Genomic DNA, 22964 nt, shown 5'->3' with positions numbered 1-22964 from the left:
TCACTAGGTGAAAACAGAGGTAAAAAGGCTAAAGAAATGAAAACCGATGCAGCCACCATATCTAAATGACTGGCAAGCTGCAACAATACATTTTTGGTCCAATTTTTGGTTTTGGGTTTAATACCGCTTTGATGTGCAAACTCTTTTCAACCACTGTAACCACTTCCCTACCGTACTATTGTAATAGGACGGCGGCAGGAACCCTTTGTCCCTCCGGGGGGGCGCTGCCATATGACGTTTTTTTCCCGTGCGCGCCCCCACCGCATTACTCGGCATTCGATGCGCGTGCCTGGCGGCCGCGATGTCCGCAGGGAACCTGCGATTGCCCGTGAACATGGCAGGACCGTGGATCTGTGTGTGTAAACACACAGATCCACGTCCTGTCAGAGGAGAAGAGACCGATGTGTGTTCCCAGTACAGAGGAACGCAGATCGGTCACCTCCCCTTGTGAGTCCCTGCCCCCTTCAGTTAGAACACACTTTAGGGAACATAATTAACCCCTTGATCGCCCCCTAGTGTTAACCCCATCTCTGCCAGTCACATTTACACAGTAATCAGTGATGTTTTATAGCACTAAATCGCTGTATAAATGTGAATGGTCCCAAAATCGTGTCAAAAGTGTCCGCGATATGTCAGTCACAATAAAAATCTGAGATCGCCGGCATTACTAGTAAAAAAATAAAAATGCAATAAATGTGACCCCTATTTTGTAGACAATCAACATACGCTTATTGCATTTTTTTTTAACCAAAAATATGTAGAAGAATACGTATCAGCCTAAACTAAGGAAAAAAAAAAAATGTTTAATATATTTTTTGGGGGATATTTATTATAGCAAAATGTAAAAGAAATTTTTTTTTTTTCAAAATTGTCGCTCTTTGTTTTGTTTATAGCGCAAAAAATAAAAAAAAGCGCAGAGGTGATCAAATACCATCAAAAGAAAGCTCTATTTGTGGGGGAAAATATTATCAACATTTCAAATGGGTACAGTGTTGCATGACCGTGCAATTGTCATTCAAAGTGTAACAGTGCTAAAGGCTGAAAATTGGTCTGGGCAGGTTTAGGATATCCCTGTATTTGCATGTGCCAACGTCATGCAGCACATGCGCACTTAAGCCAACTGAAGCAAGGGCACGTACGTGCCGTTGCTTCAGTTGAACTGTGCCGTTCCCGGCGGCTCCCACGTGCATGCGCGGAAGGGACGTCTTCGCAGCTCCGGCCAATCACAGCGCCAGAACCGCGATACCTAAAAGTAACCTCTGGGATAAATGTCGCCGGCCAGAGTGGGAGTCGAGGACGGCTGCAGGGGCTTCGTTCTCGTTTATCTTGCAGGGTGTTTTTTTTCCCCAGGAGGGTTTACAACCACTTTAACTATGCCGAGATTTTTTTTCTAAAAACTGTATTACTATTTAAACAAAGTCAGTGCATATTAATGCATATCTTTGTACAGTATAGTAGGAAAATCACAAAAAATGATTATGTATAAATCTGTGTAATACAAACCCTCGAGTACCTTAAGATACACGGATACACGGATCCAATCCCAGACAGTTCAGCAGAACCTGCCGAGATTCGAACAGTGTATGGGCATGCTGAACATACCAAGTTGATCGATCTACTTGGGTACAACCAGCATGCCTGTTTTTACCTGTGATTATAGCTATCGGCTGCTATAGCCGCTAGCATTAAGCACTCCCCCCCCCCCCCCCGGAAAATAAATTGACTTGGCAGGAGGTTTTCCCGCATTAACACGGTCTGTGTTGGAGAAATACAGCAAATTTCTTCCCTGCATCCCGTGGTCGCAGGAAAGAAATTTGCTCTGTGTAGAGATAATATTACGTTCGATTTTGGAAAATATAAAACTTCATACCCACCTGGCAATTGCATCTTCACACGTGATTGAGTGTTTTCTCAGGTGCTCTGCAACCGAAACTCGTTTGTTAAAAAAACGGCATGAGCCTTGGATTCCATTTTTATGATCTGTTATAGCATGAACTGGGTATATGTCGTCAGAGCAAAAATCACCTTTGGCTTTAAGTACACTTGGATCACAATCATGCTCCTCATACCTGAAAAATATATGATGTATACAGTTAGGATTTAGAATGGGTTAATTATAAACTGCTCTATAAACTTTCAGATCAAATTTTAATTGACTAAAACAAAAAAAAAATGTATATAGATTTATACTTATTTGTAAAAAAAAAAAAAAAAATAATAAAACCCCATGTATCATTATCCTGCCACTTTACAATTATGTGCCACTTTGAGTTGGTCTATCACATAAAAGCCCAATAAAATACATGTATGTTTTTGGTTGTAACATGACAATGTGGAAAATTGCAAGGGGTGTGAATACCTGTTCAAGGCAGAGTGCATGAATATTACACTATGTTACCAAAAGTATAAGGAAGCATGCCTTTACATGCACATGAACTTTAATGGCATCCCAGTCTTAATCAGTAGGGTTCAATAATGAGTTGGCCCACCCTTTGCTGCTATAAAAGCTTCAACTCTTCTGAGAAGGCTGTCCACAAGGGTTTAGGAGTGTGTCTATAGGAATGTTTGACCATTCTTTCAGAAGCTCATTTCTGAGGTCAGGCACCGATGTGGACGAGAAGGCCTGACTCACAGTCTCTGTTCCAATTCATCCTAAAGGTGTTCTATTGGGTTGAGGTCAGGACTGTGTGCAGGCCAGTCAAGTTCCTCCACCCCAATTTTTCTCATCCATGTCTTTATGGACCTTGCATTGTGCACTGGTTTAAATTATTTGGTGGAGGGGGGGATTATGGTGGGGGGTTGTTTTTAAAGGGCTGGGCTTGGCCCCTTAGTTCCAATGAAGGGAACTCTTAAGGCATCAGCATACCAAGACATTTTGGACAATTTCATGCTCCCAACTTTGTGGGAACAGTTTGGGGACGGCCCCTTCCTGTTCCAACATGACTGTGCGCACCTGTGCACAAACAAGGTCCATAAAGACATTGATGAGCGTTTTTGGGGTGGAGGAACTTCACTGGCCTGCACAGAGTCCCAACCTCAACCCGATAGAACACCTTTAGGATGAATTAGAGCAGAGACTGCGAGCCAGGCCTTCTCATCCAACATCAGTGCCTGATCTCACAAATGCGTTGCTGGAAGAATGGTCGAACATTCACAGACACACTCCTAAACCTTGTGGATAGCCTTCCCAGAAGAGTTGAAGCTGCTATAGCTGCAAAGGGTGGGCCAACTTAATATTGAACCCAATAGACAAAGACTGGGATGCTATTAAAGTTCAAGTGCGTGTAAAGGCAGACATCCCAATACTTTTGCATCCTACTCAAAGTGCACTTGGAAGTGCAGTCGCTGTAGATCCGACGGGGACATGCAAGGAAGATAAAACACAGCATTTTAGCTTGCACGATTGAATAATTAAATCAGCAGAGCTTCCCCTCATTTCAGATCTACCCTTAAATTTACAGCGACTGCACTTTCAGTGCAATGTCAAGTGCACTTTTCACTTGAAGTGCAAACTGGATTTGCTTTTCGGAAATAACCCCCATAGTATCCTCACCAAAGTGAGTACACGCCTCACATTTTTGTAAATATTTTATTATATCTTATATGTGACAACAGTGGCGAAATTACCAGGGTCGCAACAGTTGCCGTTGCGACTGGGCCCTTACGTTCCGACATTGTGGGGGGGCCCTAGGGCCCACCCCAAGCAAAATCCATTTTAGACAGGCTGTGCCAATTCCCGGTGTACAGTGCCGGGGAGCAAGATCCAGCACTGAGCTCCAGTTCCCTGGCTAATGGGGTGAACCAGCGTGGGCACTCGTGACATTTGGTCCACATCTCTTGCAGGGTGCCCCGTGTCCCACATGCAGTGATCGTCCCCTCTGTGGCAGTCGGCAGGTCTCCCCGCCGCTGACTGCACACCTCACTGAAGCTGGACCCTCCTCCCTGGCTCCGATGTTCTCCTGTACATACACAGACAGGAGGAGATGGGGAGGAGAAGTATAGAACTTTAAGAGCAGAGGGTGGTGGGGAGTTGCACCAAGGGCTCCGCGGTGCTGTGTAACTGTGGAGCTCCAGAGCCATGGTGTTGACAAAATCATGTGCACAGGGGCCAGCTGACTCCATAATGCTCCCAAAGTTCAGTCTTTCTGAAAAACTAAGATTTATGAGGGTAATCGATTTGAACTCTGTATGATTTCCTGCCAGTTTATCAGAGTGGCTTGTTACTCTAGGAAATGTTCTGGACATTTTGCATGTTCAGTTTATGTTGGTTCATAGTCAACATCAGTTTATAGACAAAGAATTGTTCGTTTTTGCAATAGTTAAGGAAGCTAAAGCATTGTTGGCTTAAGTAGTGCCATTAATTTGGGCCCTTGTACAGGCACACAGATGGCAATTATTAGAAATAGGGCTTTTGATTTCATATGCCATAATAATAGGTAGGTGTTCTCCTTTATAACCTCACAGGTGGTGGTTGGTAAAAATGTCAAACTACCGCTTGCTAATATGGTCTCCACTAGGACTATTTAGGTAAAATTACAAGATGAAGCTGGGATCTGCCTTTCCCCAACCAGAAGTCCCAACCTTTCTTCTTCAGTTACTTTACTTTCCTGCTATTTGCTGGTGAAATGGGTGTTGCCTCTTTAGGCTAAATTTAAAGCGAATGCCAGGATTAGGACCATTCAAGTGTTTTTTGGCTTGAACATTGGTCCATGTCTGAAAACAAAGCTCTTAACCCGTGTCAAAGAACTGTGCCCTTTATCACTACATGCAAGGTTCCCCTTAAAAGTAATCTAAAGTATTCTTGGGAGAGTTGGGTGCTTTGCTTTATTATGATACAGCGTTATTGGAAGCTATATCTGACATAAAAAATAAAATAAATAAAAAAAACTGGAGCTGCTGTGTGTTTTCATGTATTCAGAGGAGGGAACCAATAGTAACTGGGGGGGGGGGGGGGGGAGCAATGTAAATACACCTGGGAGAAGTGATGAGTGGGGGGGTAAGAGAATATGTGATGGGGGGTGCTTTGGGATAGCATAGGACAGGATGCTGGGTGTTGTGGAAATTTCATGAAGATGTATTTAATACGTATTGTCATAGTGTCACCCATTGTTGGTTCTCCCGCAGCCTGCTCAAAAGAGCTGACTGGGGCAGACTGAGACTGGTTGAGATACACTTCCTGATTTGGAGAAGGGCGTTTGTGGAGTAAAACTTAGAGAAAAAAAAAAGATTGGACAGCCGCACTTCCACAAAATCCTTAAAAAGATTGCCTTTAATGGTAAAAAGAAAACAGCACTACAAGTCACAGCAGACAGTGGGGTGTATAGCTTGACGCGTTTCGCACTGTAATGTCAGTGCTTAGTCATAGGGTGTTTGTGGAGTGGGGGTGTCGGCCGGCCAAAGGGCCCCTGTGTCATGCACAGATATTCGCCTGTGCGATGCGTCCACTCTGCAAAACGCATTGTCGGTTTAGCGGATGTGCGCTCCTGTCATCTCTCGGTGCCTGATCAACACTGTTTTGTGATGTGGGCATACACCTGCAGATAAGCTCCCCTCATCAGGAACTGTGTTCATTGGTTATTGTATTATTACTGTATCGTATTGTCATTGTATTACTGTATCGTTATTGTATGTATCCCTTTCGGAAGGGTTATCATATATTGTCTCATCCATATATGGGCATTTGCTGTGTCGAGACCCCATGCTGTGTCCTGGCTTCCACTGGAGGAGGTCACATGCTGTGACATCACTTCGTGTTGGTCACATGCTGTGATCTCCTCAAATCAGCTGTGGTCTGTGAAGGCTTTTGTTGTAATAAAAGGACTGCGTGTGGGCATCACCAGGCAGTCTTGTGATGATGGCGAACTGAGAACAAGCTGGTGTCAATGGTCTGTTATTGAATAAATGGAAGGGGATGAATGGTGAGTGAACCTTTTAGCTTAAAGATGGATTATTTCACCAAGATGAAGTGTGTGCTTACTAGCACAGGCAGAATGGCGGTGTGCTCTGCATATCACCAAAAAACGGTCATGTCATGGGGGAGTCAGATTTCACACCACACCTTGTTAAGTCCTGTCCCCTCCCAAAGCGCCCCCCAGCATATATCCCCCCCCCCCCCCCAATCAAAGAGGTGCCATGTGTCTAAGTGGGGGCAATTGCAGCATCTGGGATCCAGATAAAAATCCTTAGTATTCATCTTCAATCACCCACATCTGCCAAAAAAAGCCAGAGAAGGCAGATATAGTGTAGTATCGCTTGTTTATTGTTAAAAATGTCACTTACAATTTTTCCAGCAGGGGAGTGCAACAGCATGTAAAGAACAACCTAGTGCGGTTGAAGTCCGTTCAGACAGCGCTATCTGATCATCAGTGTATGCTGTGCATTAGGCAAACCCTGCCAGCAAAAAGTGACAAAGTGCGTGTCAGACCTAGCTTTTATGCATTTCACGTTCCAGCACACGTCATCGGGAAGTGGGTCTGACACTAATGTTTGTAGCTTAAATAGTGGACCAACCCCCATGATTGGTCCAATCCAAAACATAGATTAAAATATAAAATGTTTGCTAATGCGATCAACTGACTTCCACAGCTCCTAGGGAGTCCCATTTCATAGCAAATTTAAAACTATTTAATATATTTAAAGGGGAGGTTCACCCTAAAAACGACTTTCTATTATTACATTGGCCCCCCACATTACAATACAATTATGCCTATATTTTTTTTGTGCTGTACATACCTTGGTACAGCTAATTCACCCATGGCTTCCGGGTTGCAAGTCCCGCGGGAGTGGGCGTTCCTAACATGCGGTTGATTGACGTGATGACCAAAAACGAGCTCCCCCCGTCGCGTAAGCTGCGTCACGATTGCCGAAAGGAGCCGAACGACGGTGCGCAGTATAGCGCTGACTCGCCGTTCGGCTCCTTTCGCCACTCGTGACGCAGCTTACGCGATGGGGGGGGGGCTCGTTTTTTGTCATCACGTCAATCAACAGCATGTTAGGAACGCCCACTCCCGCGGGACTCGCAAACCCGGAAGCCACGGGTGAATATGCTGTATCAAGGTATGTACAGCACAAAAAAAAACATAATAGGCATAATTGTATTTTAATGTGGGGGGCCAATGTAATACTAGAGTCGTTTTTAGGGTGAACCTCCCCTTTAAAATGCCATTGAGGACAATAAAAATTAAAAAGATTACCAAAATTAACGCAGCTTGTTTACAGAGACCTTTTCTTATGAGAGTGGAACGCATCAATCTAAATACCATCTACATTCTGAGCATTACTATACAAATAAGGATCTATTAACCACTGGGCACTTAAACCCCCTTAATAACCAGACCACAATTTTCAGCTTTCGGTGCTCACACATTTTGAATGACAATTACTCAGCCATACAACACTGTACCCAAATTTTTGTCCTTTTTTTTCACACAAATAGAGCTTTCTTTTGGTGGTATTTAAATCACCGTTGGGTTATTTATTTTTTGCGTGAAGAAAAAAAAAAAAAAAAAAAGACTGAAAATTCTGTAAAAAATAATGTTTGTCTGTTATAAAATTTAGCAAATTAGTATTTCTTCTTCATACATTTTGGCCAAAATTTATACTGCTACATATATTTGGTAAAAATAAGTACAAATTGGTGTATATAAGTTGGTCTTTGTGCAAGTTATAGAGTTCACAAGCTATGGTGCCAATATCTAAAAATGTTATTTAAGAACAGCTGTCATAACAGCTGGTTTGGCAGCATTATTAGAAAAGGAAGAGGAAGCAAGGAAGCAAAGGAGGAGGATGAGGATGAGAAGAAGACGTCGCTACTAGAACATCCAATCATTGCTAATAGAGATAACAGAGGCCAGTCCTGGGCCATGTATGAGAATTTGCATGGTTTTGAGGACAAGTTTTTCAACTATACCTGGATGTCGATCGCAAAGGCAAGTACATATGCTATATGTGGATATACACATATGAACTAGCCCATTTTTTATATATTGTTTTTTTACTATAGATCTTTTTCTAGATTAAGTCTTTATGAGCCCCAAAGATTGGATATATATTTTGTAGCATTGACCCTACAGAATAAAATGGCAAATGTAGCTGAATTGGTTGTTATCCACCTAATGCCAACCATCCAATCTACTCAGTATTACTGGGGTGATGGGTGAACTTGCATGCATCACCCCAGTAGAACCCCTTCAATCAAAGGCAGCATATTTGCATATGGTAGGCTTAAAGCGGTAATGTGTGTGTGTAGTTACCATTGGTTGATATCTCTTATTTTCAATATAGTAAATTACTTTCTTTTTTCATGTTTTTATTAACAGTTTTGACAAATTGCTTGGTCTGGTTTACATCCATCTGGAGGGACAGAATACATCATATAGGAGGAGTATCTCACCTACTGAAAGACTGATTATTACACGAAGGTAAACAATCCATTTTTTGATGCACATTAGTAGCATATTTTCAACATTATAGTAAAGTCCAGCCTGAGCTTGTTTGTCTGGTCTTCTCCAAAGGGTCACATGAGTGCAGCTGCCTTTACTGATAGCAGTCCCAGCCTCTCAGCAAGCTGCTCTCCGCCCCTCCACAGCTCAAAGCTCCAATGAGCGAGGAGAGCTGCTGACTGACAAACATCCAAATAATTTAACAGTATAATTTCGAAAAATAGCAAAAATAATTATTTGTAACTTTACAATTGTTCATAAGTTGGTTGGTAATCAGAACGGGAGGTTGCAGAGCCGGTGAAAGGCCTTGGGGGGAAGGTGTCGGTGGGAAATTTGTTGATTTATGAAAGAATCTCTGGGTACCTGGTGCGCAAATTGTTGGACTAGGGGAGGGAAATGGATGGGGATCAGTGGATTGGCAGGATTTATCCTATTCCCATACTCATCTGAGTATGGATAGAAGCAAGGGGGATAGTAGGGGTGGGTTCTGGGTGGCGGAGGGTTTGGCTAATTATAGTAGGGGCCGGAATGGTGGCTCAAAAATTTGTGACGAGGCAGTTGCTGGCGCATCGTGCATACTAGCATCCAGGAGGTCCATCACAGCCTTTTTGACAGTATTCTTCCGCTCCTGGGGATTTTTAGCATGCCTGCGACCATTAAACCAAATCCATTGTCTTTCGTTTGTAGATCATCCAATTTTTGATTCATCCGTTTGACAAGGTCAGCAAATCGCTCCATGTTTTGACCATGCCTTTCCCTTGGTGGTCTGCTTCTGCATTGGATTCATAGGCAGATAGGCCCAGCGGTCTGCTCTATATATGAAGAAGCCACTCCTAGGTTGCTCTCCTGTGCTGCTTCCAATTCTTCCACAAAATGCTCCAGTGACTGCGACCCTCCTGCTTCTGGACATGCCTCCTGTCCTTCCTCTTTCTCGCTCGCTCTTCCCAACTGGATTGTGTTCTGCATTAAACATATAATACAATTAAGGCACACCCTTTATAGAACTGTATAGTATTATTTACAAATATGAAATTATGTTATGTCACACTCTAAGATCCACGAAAGGCCTCAAACTCCAGCTCTTCTGCGTGGACATAGGGTACCACCCTTTTATTCCAGATCCACTTCTGGCCTCCATGTTTTCTGATGTATCGCTTGAAGCTTGTCTTTCAGATACCTGGCAACCGGTCATTCCCTAGTTAGCCTACATTATAAGTTCATGGTGGGCAGGTCGACAATCAGCTACATCATCCGAGAAACCTGCCAGATTTTATGGGACACGCTTAACATCATAGTTATGAAGAGGCCTACACAAGAGAATTGGCGGGATACTGCAAAGCTGTTTTGAAGTCTGTGCAATTTTCCCAATTGCATTGGAGCTATAGATGGAAAGCACATGCATGTCATTAAGCCTGTTAGAAGCACAAGTATGTTCTTCAATTACAAAAAATATTGCTCCTTTGTACTGCTTGCCATGGCCGATGCAAACTACTGTTTCACCTATATAGATAAAAGGATCCTACAGAAGTAGCTGCGGTTCATGTATTTTTCCAAAGTCCTCCTTTGGTGAAAGGCTACAAGATAATTGGCTAGATATTCCTGATAACTGTCTTCTTCCTGGCACAACTTGAACCCCCGCTACCCTATGTGTTTCATTGCGGATGAGGCTTTTGCGTTGGGGGGGGGGGGGGGGGGGGGGGGGGGGGGGGGGGGGGGGGGGGGGGGGGGGGGGGGGGGGGGGGGGGGGGGGGGGGGGGGGGGGGGGGGGGGGGGGGGGGGGGGGGGGGGGGGGGGGGGGGGGGGGGGGGGGGGGGGGGGGGGGGGGGGGGGGGGGGGGGGGGGGGGGGGGGGGGGGGGGGGGGGGGGGGGGGGGGGGGGGGGGGGGGGGGGGGGGGGGGGGGGGGGGGGGGGGGGACACCTAATCAGGCCTTGCTCCAACAGGAACCTGACTACTAAGATGGTTTTTAACCATCGCCTAACAAGGGCAAGAAGGGTGGTCGAGTGCAGTTTTTGGAATTCTTGCCAATAAATGGCGTTTGTGTTACATATGCCTATTGCATTAAAACATTGAAAATGCAGTTACTGCTGTCAAAGCAGCATGCGTGGTGCACAATTATGTCCGGCTACATGACAGGTACTGTTTTGAGGATTCACTTATGCATGACATGGAAAGTGCACACCTCAGTGCTACGAGGGGATCCTGTGATGGTGCCACTGTTCGTGAGCAATTTGCTTTGTACTTACTTTCACCGGCTGGTGAACTACAATTGCATTTGGACGCCATTTCCTAACTGCATTGATAACTTCTTTGTCATAGACGTGGTAGGCCACTAGGTGGCGCTAACGGCGCAGTGGCGCGCACGGGTGCGCGCAATAGCGGCAATGGCGCACCAGCGCGCATGGGAGCGCGCGTTCACGGCACATCGGTGCGCACGGGCAATCGCGGCAACGGCGCGCGGGGCACGTGCCAACGCCATTTTGTCGCCAGTTCAGGCTATTTAATGGGGCTCATCCCATAGCCTCTTGCTGCTCAGTCTTCAGTGTTCCGTTTACCTACCTGATACCTGCTTGTCTTCCGTTCCTGTGAACCCGGCTTGTCTCTGACCCTTCTGATCTCCGCCTGCCCTGACCTTCGGGTTGTCTGACTCTGCTGCCCGCCTGTTACCGATCCGGCTTGAACTACGACTCTGCTGCTGCCTCTCCTCTGTACCTGATCCACCCGCCTGTGTCTGACCCAGCCTGCCTAACCCTGCCTGTACCAGCACTACAGTACACCTCCCTCCTGCTGACTGATTCCGGCTACCTGCACCAAGCTCCAGTTGTCTGCTGTCCTGCTGTTCCAGCATCCCCGGCATCTCCTTGGAGTCTACAGGAGACCACCGCAGTTCCTGCACAGCATCTCTACCAGGCGCTTGTGCGACTCTGAACTCCAGCGCTCCCTGTCTACTCTACCAGGGGTTCCGGAGTCAGAGGAACAAGAGTAGCCGCTCCCTGCATGTCAGGCTCTGCTCTGTACCAGGTACGTGACATTCTTTAAATATATTTTTAGCTTTTTTTGTAAAGTTTTCTAAAGCCTGCAGGTATTGAGTTTAATTTTTTCATGCTATGTTATACAGTCGATAACGTTTAAAATCACATGTAAATTTTACCCAAAAATTATAATTATTTTGGCTGTGGTTATCTACATATATTTACAATAGAACTAGACATCAGTGATGGACTGCACTAGGGTTCTCCATACTCTTGCCCTACAGTTGTTCCGGAACTACAATTACCATCATGCCTAGTCAAGTATGTCAGTGCCTGGGATGTTTTGCACAACACATGGATAACGGACATAAATAAATAAGGTTAAACTTGCATTTGTCACTACGTTCGCTCGGCGACAATATTTCCCAACTCTCCAAACTCAGACGACAGATCTCCAGCCAGGCATGGTCTCTCTTCAATTGATCCTTGTAGTTTGGATCAGTCTTGTCATAAAGAAATGGACGCTGCCTCACAAGCCTTATTAGAGACTCAATGGGGGTTATTTACGAAAGGCAAATCCACTTTGCACTACAAGTGCACTTGGAAGTGCAGTCGCTGTAGATCCGAGGGGAACATGCAAGGAAATAAAAAAAAAACAGCATTTTAGCTTGTGCATGATTAGATGATAAAATCAGCAGAGCTTCCCCTCATTTCAGATCTTCAGCGACTGCACTTCCAAGTGCACTTGTAGTGCAAAGTGGATTTTCCTTTTGTAAATAACCCCCAATGTCTCATTGTCTGTGATGCACTTCCCTGTGGGCTGGCAAACATTGTGCATTCAGGTCGGTCACAAACAGAGACAACGGCCTACAGGAAGTACTCTGTGTGAAGGAGGGGGGCTGCCCGTTAATAGTGGGGAGTACTGGGTAAACTTTTTTCTTCTTCCTGTTAAGTCGCTTCACTATAGACGAGGATCTGACTTGGAGGCAAGTACAAGTCGCTTAGAAGTAGTACAGGAACCTTTTCAGAAGTCGGATTGGCTTTAGTAGTGTACATAAGACGTCTCTCATTAGCTATAACATTTCTCATGTACTGCGACTTTGGGCGACTTGAGGTCTGACAAGTCGGATCCCAAGTCACCCCAGTGTGAACCGACACTTAATGAATCTGAGCTTCAAGCCATTTTTATAGGGATAAAGCCATTGTAAATAGAGAATTTACTTCGCTTACTGTAAATTTGTGTTAATTATTATTGATGTGTATTCAAGCTGAGTGTAATTGGACTGGACGAATTCTGACATTACTGACATTATGGATGAGGGATCAGATGCATCATATGGATGGCCAATGCATAATCCCTAGTGGAAAGCGCCACCCCACCTGTTCACTAGTTCTAATTTTTCTACTTGGTTCCCAAGTTGTTTGGGCATTTTTTGCTTTTCCATCTCTGCACCAATCTGCTGCTTTTTGCCATTATTGAGCCACCGTAGTTTTCCATACTTCTGACAGGAAGCAAATAGAGTGATTTTAGCGATCTTCCACTCATCTTCCGGCACCTCAGAGTTGCCGCTGCGAAATTTCCGGTGTGCGCAGTGGCATCAAGTGTCACTTCCGGTGCGGCGGGACCTTCTGTTCAGCCTATTGTTTGTCCTCAGTCCTTTTGGCACCAAACGAACTGGAGGGGGGTATAAGGAGGCAATCATCTCTCATTGTGATTCTCAGTCCACTGAAGGAAGGAACCTTGGAAGTGCTCCAGTTACAAATAGGTATTTAGAGGATCGATTTAGCTCTCTCTCACCTGTCAATTTTGTAAGTTTAGACCAGTGATATGCAATTAGCGGAACTCCAGATGTTGCCAAACTACAAGTCCCATGAGGCATAGCGAGACTCTGACAGCATCAAGCATGACACCCAGAGGCAGAGGCATGATGGGACTTGTAGTTTGGCAACAGCTGGAGGTCCGCTAATTGCTTATCCCTGGTTTAGACTTTGTTTCATTTAAGGAATACCTGTAACATTGTGGCAACTGCCATTAGGAAAAACGTTCTCTCTTTGATGGTTTCCTTTTTGACCAAGTTGTTAAAAATCTTGTGTGTTCCAATTTCATATGGGGCATGGTTAATATAAAAAGGTAGGCTACTTAGAAGATTCCCTTTTCATATTTTAGAATTTTTTATTAGGGACAATTTTGAGATATTTATATACCTTCAATGCAGATGGACTTATAGATCCTCCCAGTCTATTTCCCCTCTCTATGATACTCCCAAGTCGGTCCTACACATCCTTCTATAATCAAGAGAGGTCTTTATTCTTAAATACACAGGTTGGTACTATGATCAGTGCATGGGTTATGTCTGTTTTCATATAAAGTCTGTGATGTATTTGTATTTATTGTGTTTTCTTTGTTATTGATTTATAATACGTATTTTTCTATTGTAGTGATCAGTTCATATACAGTGCCTGTTGTAAAAGATCTCCTGAAGAAGCCATAAAAAAGGCGCAACATGCAGAGATAAATGATATGCACTTCCTGTTGGTATACTGTGCTGATCGAACTGTGATAATTTTATGTTTTCTAATATGAACTTTTATCAATACATTTTCTATTTTTTTTTTTTTATTTCTGCTGTCTATGCGCTTTAATAAGATTAAAATGGAATTAAATTACCAACACAATTAAGGGGAATCTTTATCTACGGGACCAATTAAATGTTAAGAATATTATGCATTTTATATATTTCCCTACCGTACTATATGAATATACATACGTGTGGAGTCTATATTAACCACTTAAGGACCGCCTCCTGCAGATGTCGGCAGAATGGCACGGCTGGGCACAAGCACGTACAGGTACGTCCTCTTTAAGTGCCCAGCCGTGGGGCGCGGGACCCGATCGCCACTGGAGTGCTGCGATTGGTCCCCAGAGCTGAAGGACGGGGAGAGCTGTGTGTAAACACAGCTTCCCCGTCCTTCACTGTAGCGCTGTCATTGATCGTGTGTTCCCTGTTATAGGGAAACTCGATCAATGACGTCACACGTCCAGCCCGCCCCCCAACAGTTTAGAAAACACAGATGAGGTCACACTTAACCCCTTCATCGCCCCCTAGTGGTTAACTCCCAAACTGCAATTGTCATTTTCACAGTAAAGCAATGCATTTTTTGCTGTGAAAAATGACAATGGTCCCAAAACTGTCAAAATTGTCCGACGTGTCTGGCCATAATGTTGCAGTCACGAAAAAATTAAATCGCCTTTAGTAGAAGAAAATAAAAAAAAAAAAAAAATGTATAAAAAAGTGCAATAAAACTATCCCCTATTTTGTAAACGCTATAAATTTTGCGCAAACCAATCGATAAACGCTTATTGCGATTTTTCTTACCAAAAATAGGTAGAAGAATGCCTATCGGCCTAAACTGAGGAACATTTTTTTTTATATATATATGTTTGGGAGGCACTTCGCACAAGCCGCGCAATTGTCAGTTAAAGCGACGCAGTGTCGAATCGCAAAAACTGGCCGGGTCTTTAGCTGCCTAAAGGTCCGGGTTCTAAAGTGGTTAATAACGTAAATATATTTTATTAAATATTGATTATCTACTGAGCTTTAAGATCTATTAATCAGATGGAGGGTTACTTATGCTCACCCATTATTATGAAACTATTTAAGACAAAATCTATTTGAGGCCGCCCTAGGCATTAAAACCTGGGTCTCATAGATCCATGCCTGATTTGCGCTGACTTAATTGCCCAATTAACCCCCCCCCCATGGTGATTTACCTTTTTCTATGGCGCAAAACTTAGCTGACCAGGATTTCTATCATTGACATCTCTGAAATGTTTGGAAACACTGTATTCTTTACCCCCCCCCCCTTTAAAATCATTGATGTGTTTGCGCACCCTCACCAGTTACAATATTCAAAAGAATAAGACTGAATATATCATTAGAAGACACTGGAATGTATTATTACGAGATAAATTATTAGGAGGAGGAGTCCTTCCTCAGCATCCCTCCTTTGCTTACAAGAAAGCACCCAACTTGGGAGACATTTTAGTTTAGCCCAGGGAACACTAGACCCCCCCCCCCAATAAAAACTTAATAGGACCATAGGGACCTTAACTCCCTTTCTCACAGGTTTTTATGCCTGTGGGAAGTGTTTAGCCTGTAGGACTACAAGAGAAAGCAATGTAAAAAAGAAAAGTGATTTTTTTGGCTACGGCCACGGGAAGAGTACACAAGATAAAGGATTTCATCACTTGTTCTTCCGAAGGGGGTTGTATACATGCTCGAGTGTTTCGTGTAAGCTCCAGTATGTACGTCGCACATCTAGACCTCCACTGGTGAGGGTGCGCGAGGGTACACATCAATACGATAAAAAAAAAAAAAAAAAAAAAAATTATGAATACTGTGATTTCAGAGATGTCCATGATAGAAATCCTAGTCAGCCTAAGTTTTGGGCCATAGAAAAGGTAAATCACCATTGGATGGGGGGTTAATTATATAAGGCAATTAAGTTAACGCGAATCAGCAAGCCCAGGCGGGATCTACCAACCACCTGTCAGATCTACTGGTTGCTGACCCTGGTTGTAGAAGGTGCTGGTGAAGTTGGTACAGACAGAAGGTTGGTACAAAGGTAAAGGGCTTGCGCTCTCTTGAGAAAGGAGAGTTGAGTCCTCTAGTTATGGGCTAGCTACAATTCGAGCAGGTTCCCATGGTATTCCCAGTTTACCGGTACTCAGTCGCACAGCTTGCCCAGCACAGAGTGGACGAAGGGATTTTGTAGATTTATCAAAATACAGTTTTTGCCTTTTTATGTTTATTATCCTCTGAGCTCTTACTCAATCATGTGGAATAGACTGAGGCTGCAATTTCTGTGGTGCAATAGGCACTGTGGTCCTCAGTGTTCTACCCATTGGCAGCTGTGCAGGTGAGCATAAACCTCTAATAGGTGTTAAACTATCGTGCAACAGTCCTAGGTACACATCCTGCCCTGAGGATTGTACTTTCAGTATAATGGATTTGGCTATGCCAACACCTTCTTCTCTGCTAGACCATTGGCCTGTGGGTGATAAGGGTTTGTGCCCGATTCCCCATTCACGCAGGAAGCACTGGAACTCAGAACATGAGAATTGTGGCCCATTATCAGACACAAGTTCTTCACACTACATGTCTTAAAAGCCCATATGACTGTTGCTGCTTTTAAGTTCCTTAGCTGCACTAGCTCAAAGTATTTGCTGTAGTAATCTACTACTAGCAGGTAATGGTTGTCCTCGAAATGAAAAATATCTGTAGCCAGTCTATGCCATGCCCGTGAAGGAGCATTCTCCATGGTAGAAGAGGTTCTTTTGCATTGTGTTTTTGAAATGTCTGGCAGGTTTCACACTTCACAAGTGTCTCAACATCAAAGTCCAAATTAGGCCAGTAGACAAACTCCCGTGCTCTGCGCTTACACAGAGTGATGCCCAAATTCCTCCGCTGGATGTGTTTCAGTACTTCTGCCTGTTGTGACTTAGGAATGAGAATACGGTCACCCATAAATATGATATCCAAATTAATGTACAGCTCATCTTTCATAGGCCAGAATCCCCATAGTTCAGGACACAGCTTTGTTCGTTTTTCTGGCCAGCCATTGCACGACACGAGTTGGTTTTTCTAGAACTTTATCCTCTTTGGTGTCTTGTCTTATCTTCTCCAGCTGTACATCCGATATTGGAATGTTCGCTAGTACTGTATGTACCTGTTCTTCCAACTTAGGTTTATCCTGTGCTTCATGTCCTTCTAGAAACACCCTAGACAGGGTATCTGCCATTGGAATTTCCTTTCCAGGTTTATACTTTACTGTGAGATCATACTGCTGTAATTTCATAACCATCCGCTGCAGACATGGAGGTGTAGAAGCTAGCGATTTCTGTAGGATGTACGCCAATGGCTTGTGGTCTGTTTCCACAACTACCGGGCGACCATATATGTACTGGTGAAATTTCATCCATTCACAATAGCCAGCATCTTTCTCAATTTGGGCATATTTGGCTTGCGTTTGGGGTCAGTGCTCGTGAAGCATATGCCACAGTATGTCCTTGTTGTGCGAGTACAGCACCTAACCCAAACTGGGATGCATCCACTTGAAGTACAGTGTCAGTTTACGTCAAAAAATTTCAGTATTGGCCCTGGATGTTTAATAATCAGTTTTTTTTTCACTTTGTCGAAAGTCTCTTCCATGTTTGCATTCCAACACTAAACAGCATCCTTCTGTAGCAGTGTACGTAGCGGTGTTATCTGTTGAGCAAGGCCCTGAGAGAACTTGGATAGTTGAAAATACCTAGTGATGTCTCCAGCTTCTTTCTGGAGGTTGGGGCCTTCATGTTAAGAACTGCTGTAATCTTCTTTGGATCAGGCTTCAAACCCTCTTTGGTTAGTTGGTGTCCAAAATATGTACCGTATTTATCGGCGTATATCGCGCACTTTTTTTGCCCTGAAAATCAGGGCAAAATCGTGGGTGTGCGGTATACGCCGATACCCGCTTTCCCGCGCCGAGTTTTGAATACTGCTCCGACATATACCGAGCGCAGTACACTCGGGTATATTCGGCCAGTCTCGGCTTCTTCCGCGGTCACGTCCTGGACGTGAGCGCGACAGTTGCCGAGCCTGCCCGAGTGTACTGCGCTCGGTATATGCTGGCGCAGTATTCAAAACTCGGCGCGGGAAACGAGTGGGGAGGACGCCGCACCCGCCGAAGAGGACACCGGACCCGCCGCAGAAGGACACCGAAGCCGCAGAAGGACGCCGGACCCGACGAGGCCGCTGCGCAAGACACCAAAACTGTAAGTACAAAAATAACTTTTTTTTCCACAGGATTGGGGGTCACTTTTGGGGTGCGCGGTATACGCGGGAGCGCGTTATACCGCGATAAATACGGTAACTTTTTCTACCCCAATCTGCATTTTGTTTGGATTGAGTGTGAGATTCTTCTCACCACACCGATTGAGCAAAGCAGTAAGGTTTTTGTCACGTTCCATTTGATCTTTTCCATAGACCAGCAAAACATCAACTATTACTTCAACACCCTGTAGACCAGCGATCAATTTGTGCGATTTCTTTTGAAATATTTCCTGTGCAGATGCTATGCCGAAAGGTACCTTTGTGAAGCGCCATCGACCCGAAGGGGAGTTAAAAGTGGTCAAGTAACTGCTGGCTTCATCAAGACGCAATTGCCAGTAACCAGAATGGGCATCTAGTACACTGAATACTGTTGCTTCTACTAGCTTGTGCGATATATCCTCTATGGTGGGGAGTTTGTAGTGTTCTCTCATTATGACTGTTCAAATCACGTGGGTCAATGCATATACGAATTGCACCTGTGTTCTTCTCCACCACAACCATAGAACTGACCCATTCCGATGGTTCTGTGACCTTTTTTACTACTCCCAGCTTCTCCATCCTAGCGAGTTCTTGTCTGACTTTAACCACAAGAGTTAAAAGGTGAATGACAGGCTGTGCCCTCTCTTTTTTATACACATGCGGCTTACACCCGAGAGGCACCCCAGGCCCTTGAATAGATCACAATATTCACGTTTAATGTCAGCCTCTGTGCCCACCATCCACAGTCATTTTGATCTTCACAGGTCCAATCTCTTTACTTGTTCTGAGACCTAGCACGGCTTGGGCTTGAGTTTCTATCACAAACAATTGTAAAACCTTTTCAGATCCCTTGTATGAAGATTTTGCATGACAGCAACCTGTTACTTTCCGCTTTTCACCCCCATATCCCATTAGTTTCGGTAGGTCTTGAGTCTCTAAGGGGGGTTCATTACTGAGGTGTTCCAGGTATGTGGCTTGGTGCACAATTTACTTGTGCTGCTGTATCTATTTTGAATGCGATTGTTAGAGTTGCTTCATTTGCAGACTGATGTGTTTTTTGTACTGCTGCAAGATATATTGGGGTGCAGTCTGACCCTGCATTGTCCTCTATGGCGTGTACAGAATGTGTTTTTGACCTTCCAGTTTGTGAAGACAGTTTACACACCCTGGCAAAATGTCCTCTTTGCGTGCATATCTGCCCCTTAGTCGGACAGACACCACACTTCTTGTGTGTTACTTGTCCCAGGGCCATAGGTGCCCTTTACTCCTGTGTGTGTTCTTTCTTGCCCATATCGGCTGCTGTGATTTTCTATAGCATTAATCTGGAGCTGTGTTCCTTCCAGTACCTGCATGTCCTTTGACATTTCATATGCTCTGGCAATTCTTATGGCTTTCTCAAGATTTAAAGCGGAGTTCCGGCCACAATTTCACTTTTTAAATATAAATACCCCTGTAATACACAAGCTTAATGTATTCTAGTAAAGTTAGTCTGTAAACTAAGGTCCATTTTGTTAGGTTGTTACAGCATTTAGACACTTTAAAGTGTGGGCATCATGAAGCCAGACTGTATGACTTCCTGGATTTCAGCCTTGCAGATCTCGCACATGCTCAGTGCTGCACAAGCAGTGTCCAGATCAGGTTTTAGCACCTGTGCTGTCCAAGTCACATGATTCTTTGAGACTGGGGAATGCACAGACTCCTGGAAAGTTACACCCACTACATTCCCAGGAGTCTGTGCGGTGTAGGTTAGGAAGCATTAAGCACCTAGGTGCAGGAAGTGGGAAGATTAACTATTCTGCCTAGCAACAACACTTTGAAGGCATCTAAAAACAAAATAATTTTCGTAAAGGACTAATGACATTTTTTTAAAACTACTGATGTAATGTTATATTTATGGGTGGAACTCCACTTTAAGTCTTCTTCCTGCAGCAGCTTTTCCTGAACTTCCTTAAACGTACTGCCCATCAGAATGCGGTCTTTTATCGTATCTCCAGCATCATAGAAAGCACAGTCTGTGGCAAGCAAGCGCAGCTGTGTCACCCATTCATCCAGAGACTCACCTCCACACTGCTTCCTCTCATAAAACATTTCCTTTGCACTGTGGAGTTTCTCCTTGGGTTGCAGTATGCCTCAAACTTTGCAAACAGTACCTCTGTTTAATTTTTATCCTCCCCACTTGCTTGCACACATGTCCGTTTTGTCCCACACACATCAGAAATTGTCTGTCTGCATCTGGTCCTGCAAACACAAGCTCTATCAGCTCCCTCCACTGTGACCAGTTTTCAGACACATTTCCTGATTCCAAATCCAGGGATGGAATGTTCTTTGCGTTGCCGTTTTCTGCCATGACTCTTCTGTACCCCCTCTGGTACCATGTAAAGATTTAACATGAAGGCTAGGCAGACAGCATGAGCTTGGTCTTTATTCAGTAGCCAACTTAGAACTAACTACAGCTCCCCGCCCCCCAGATCACATGACCAAAACTGTTAACAGTTTCCTAACATGCATAAGGAACTAGGCATAATAATTGAACTTGAATTATAAACGCATACACATCATCATCACACTGAGGGACAATGACACACATAGAGATCATGATGGGGAATCCAAAATGTTATAGAGGTGAGAGGGTATCATCCTATCAAGACAGCTGTAACAGAAAACTCCCCTTCAAGACAGGAAGTGATCAAAAGTCTCCCCAATGGGACACAAACAACAAGAAAACACCTGACAGGGGTTCTAAGCTTTCTGTATGCATGGAAATAGGATGCATTAGAAGGAAGAGGTAGTAAACATTGCACGGTGTGATGAGGAGTGCTGACCTGTTACACATCACTAGGGGCGGCCTCTCTTCAGGGAGTTCACACAAGTCCAGCTCCTGGTTCCGCAACATGGACTGCCACAGAAGCTGCTTAGTGGCGGCATCCAGTATGAGAGGGAAAGGGGGGGCACGAGCCTGTAACCGAAGCCATAGCGCCGGGACTGTGATCCCATCCAAACCTTCCAGAGCCACTTCATCCAACACCGATTCCAGCGCGTCCATAGTCTTGTCATTCACTAAACAACAAACCAGCGCGCTCACATCATACTAGCCTAGCCCATGTAAACTACAGGCTGACAGGAACAACGTGAGATATATTGCAAGAGCGCGAATTGTTCAGCAATTCAAAGTTCCTATTCTGGCCGCCATTTTGTTGAAGGTCCCCCCTTCACCTATATAGCGAGAGCTCCAAAAAAATGTCTGCCAGCCTATACTAGTCCGGTGCCGGTTTAGAGGACATTTTTGAAACGCACGGCCGCCTGCTGTGGTGGCGTAGAAGTGAAAGATGTCATTGGCTACAACCTGTCGAAGTCAAGGTGTGATTGGAGGGTAGAACGGCGTGACGTCTAATATCTCCGTCTGGGGCCTGCGGACATTGGTGAGCGCCGGGCTGCACAACCCTGATTGGCTGTTGGGATACTGACTGTGTATTGGTAGTTTGAAACTAGGTAACCGAAGACAACATTTGGGGACAGTTGTGTTTTTGTATGCAGCATCCGAGGCGACACCCAACTGTGCCATGTACGGTAAGTGAGTGGGCACTATACGATTGGAGTTGGTGGGATATCACTCGGGAAACTTCATGCCAGTGTACCTTTCTTCTTCTGAGCGGGGAGATGTGGTTCTCCTCCTGAATGTTTGTGGCACAGGGATGGCCAGGCTAAGATTCAAGTATAGGCAAGCTCTGTAACTGGCAGGAACGCATAATAGTCTGTAAGTTTTATCACCTGTTGTCCCAGAGGTAGATTTGTTTCCACTTCCTGTAACTGGGTGACAACGGTGTATTAGTGAAATTGCACAGAAGCATTTGCACCTTGTGGACTGGGTGGTCCTAGATTTAGACTTTTTAAAGTGACACAGTCATGAGAAGAGTACGGGGACTGGCTTCATTGTCTTTCTTCTAAAAATGCTGGTTGCCTGGCAGCACCTGATTGCTGGTCCATTCACGCTTTGTCTGTTTTGTGCATTGTGTTTGAGTGGAACTAAACCCGCTTATGCTTTTCAGCCAAGGAAGCTGCCATCTTGGCGTCTGTTTGATCTGCAACTGTCATGATGCGTCACACGTGATCAGTTATGACTCCAGCTATTTGATGGGTTGAGAGTAACCAATGTGACCGTTACATTCCTGTAATTCCGGGAAAGTCCATGCAAAAACTAAAATCCCATAATAAAAATAATCATACAAAAAATTTCCGTTCTGCGAAGGATCGTCCGATTTTCTGCTCATGGATGCCCAGCAAGTAATACTCCCGATATTATGAATGAAAAAGACTGATTGGAATAATTGTATCATATCATTTGCGAACTAACAATATGCTATTCGTTGGTGTGAATGTGAGGCATCAACACTATGGGGGTTATTTACGAAAGGCAAATCCAATTTCTTGAGGTGCTAAAATGACAGGGCAGTACACCCCCCCCCCCCCCCCCCAATTACCCCATTTTGGAAAATAGACACTCCAAGGAAATTGCTGAGGGGCTTGTTGAGCCCATTGAATATTTTTTTTTTTTTTTTTGTCCCAGGTGATTGAATAAAATGAATTTTTTTTTTTTTTTTTTACAAAATGTTGTCACTAAATGATATATTGCCCACACATGTCATTGGCATATGTGGAATTGCACCCCAAAATACATTTTGCTGTTTCTTTTCAGTGCGGAGAT

At 44.4% G+C, this 22964-nt stretch overlaps 2 protein-coding genes and 1 non-coding gene across 5 annotated transcripts in view; 2 read left to right on the top strand and 1 right to left on the bottom strand.

Moving 5' to 3' along the window:
• Positions 1–21410, bottom strand: part of GTF3C1 (general transcription factor IIIC subunit 1) — a 307903-nt gene extending 286493 nt beyond the window's left edge. Inside the window, exons 1-2 of the mRNA XM_040356997.1 lie at positions 21085–21410; positions 1875–2069 (exon numbers count right to left, since the gene is read on the bottom strand). Of these exons, the coding sequence (XP_040212931.1) occupies positions 1875–2069; positions 21085–21305 (416 nt within the window). The 5' untranslated portion in view covers positions 21306–21410. The remainder of the gene's footprint in view (positions 1–1874; positions 2070–21084) is intronic.
• LOC120944587 lies at positions 4013–4122 on the top strand. The gene has a single exon (XR_005750448.1). It is a non-coding gene; the product is annotated as a small nucleolar RNA SNORD67 (small nucleolar RNA).
• A 246-nt stretch (positions 21411–21656) lies between the features above and the next one.
• LOC120943613 (katanin interacting protein) overlaps positions 21657–22964 on the top strand; it is a 227576-nt gene continuing 226268 nt past the window's right edge. For 2 of the 3 annotated variants that reach the window (XM_040357002.1, XM_040357000.1), the window contains exon 1: positions 21657–21829. In XM_040357002.1, coding sequence (XP_040212936.1) covers positions 21791–21829 — 39 coding nt within the window. In that variant the 5' untranslated portion in view covers positions 21657–21790. The remainder of the gene's footprint in view (positions 21830–22964) is intronic. The other variant, XM_040357001.1, reaches the window with a different exon arrangement.

Source organism: Rana temporaria, chromosome 6, assembly GCF_905171775.1.
Source record: "Rana temporaria chromosome 6, aRanTem1.1, whole genome shotgun sequence".
Classification (NCBI taxonomy): Eukaryota; Metazoa; Chordata; class Amphibia; order Anura; family Ranidae; genus Rana; species Rana temporaria.
The sequence above is the reverse complement of the archived record's forward strand: the minus strand, read 5'-3'. Positions and strand labels throughout refer to the sequence as shown.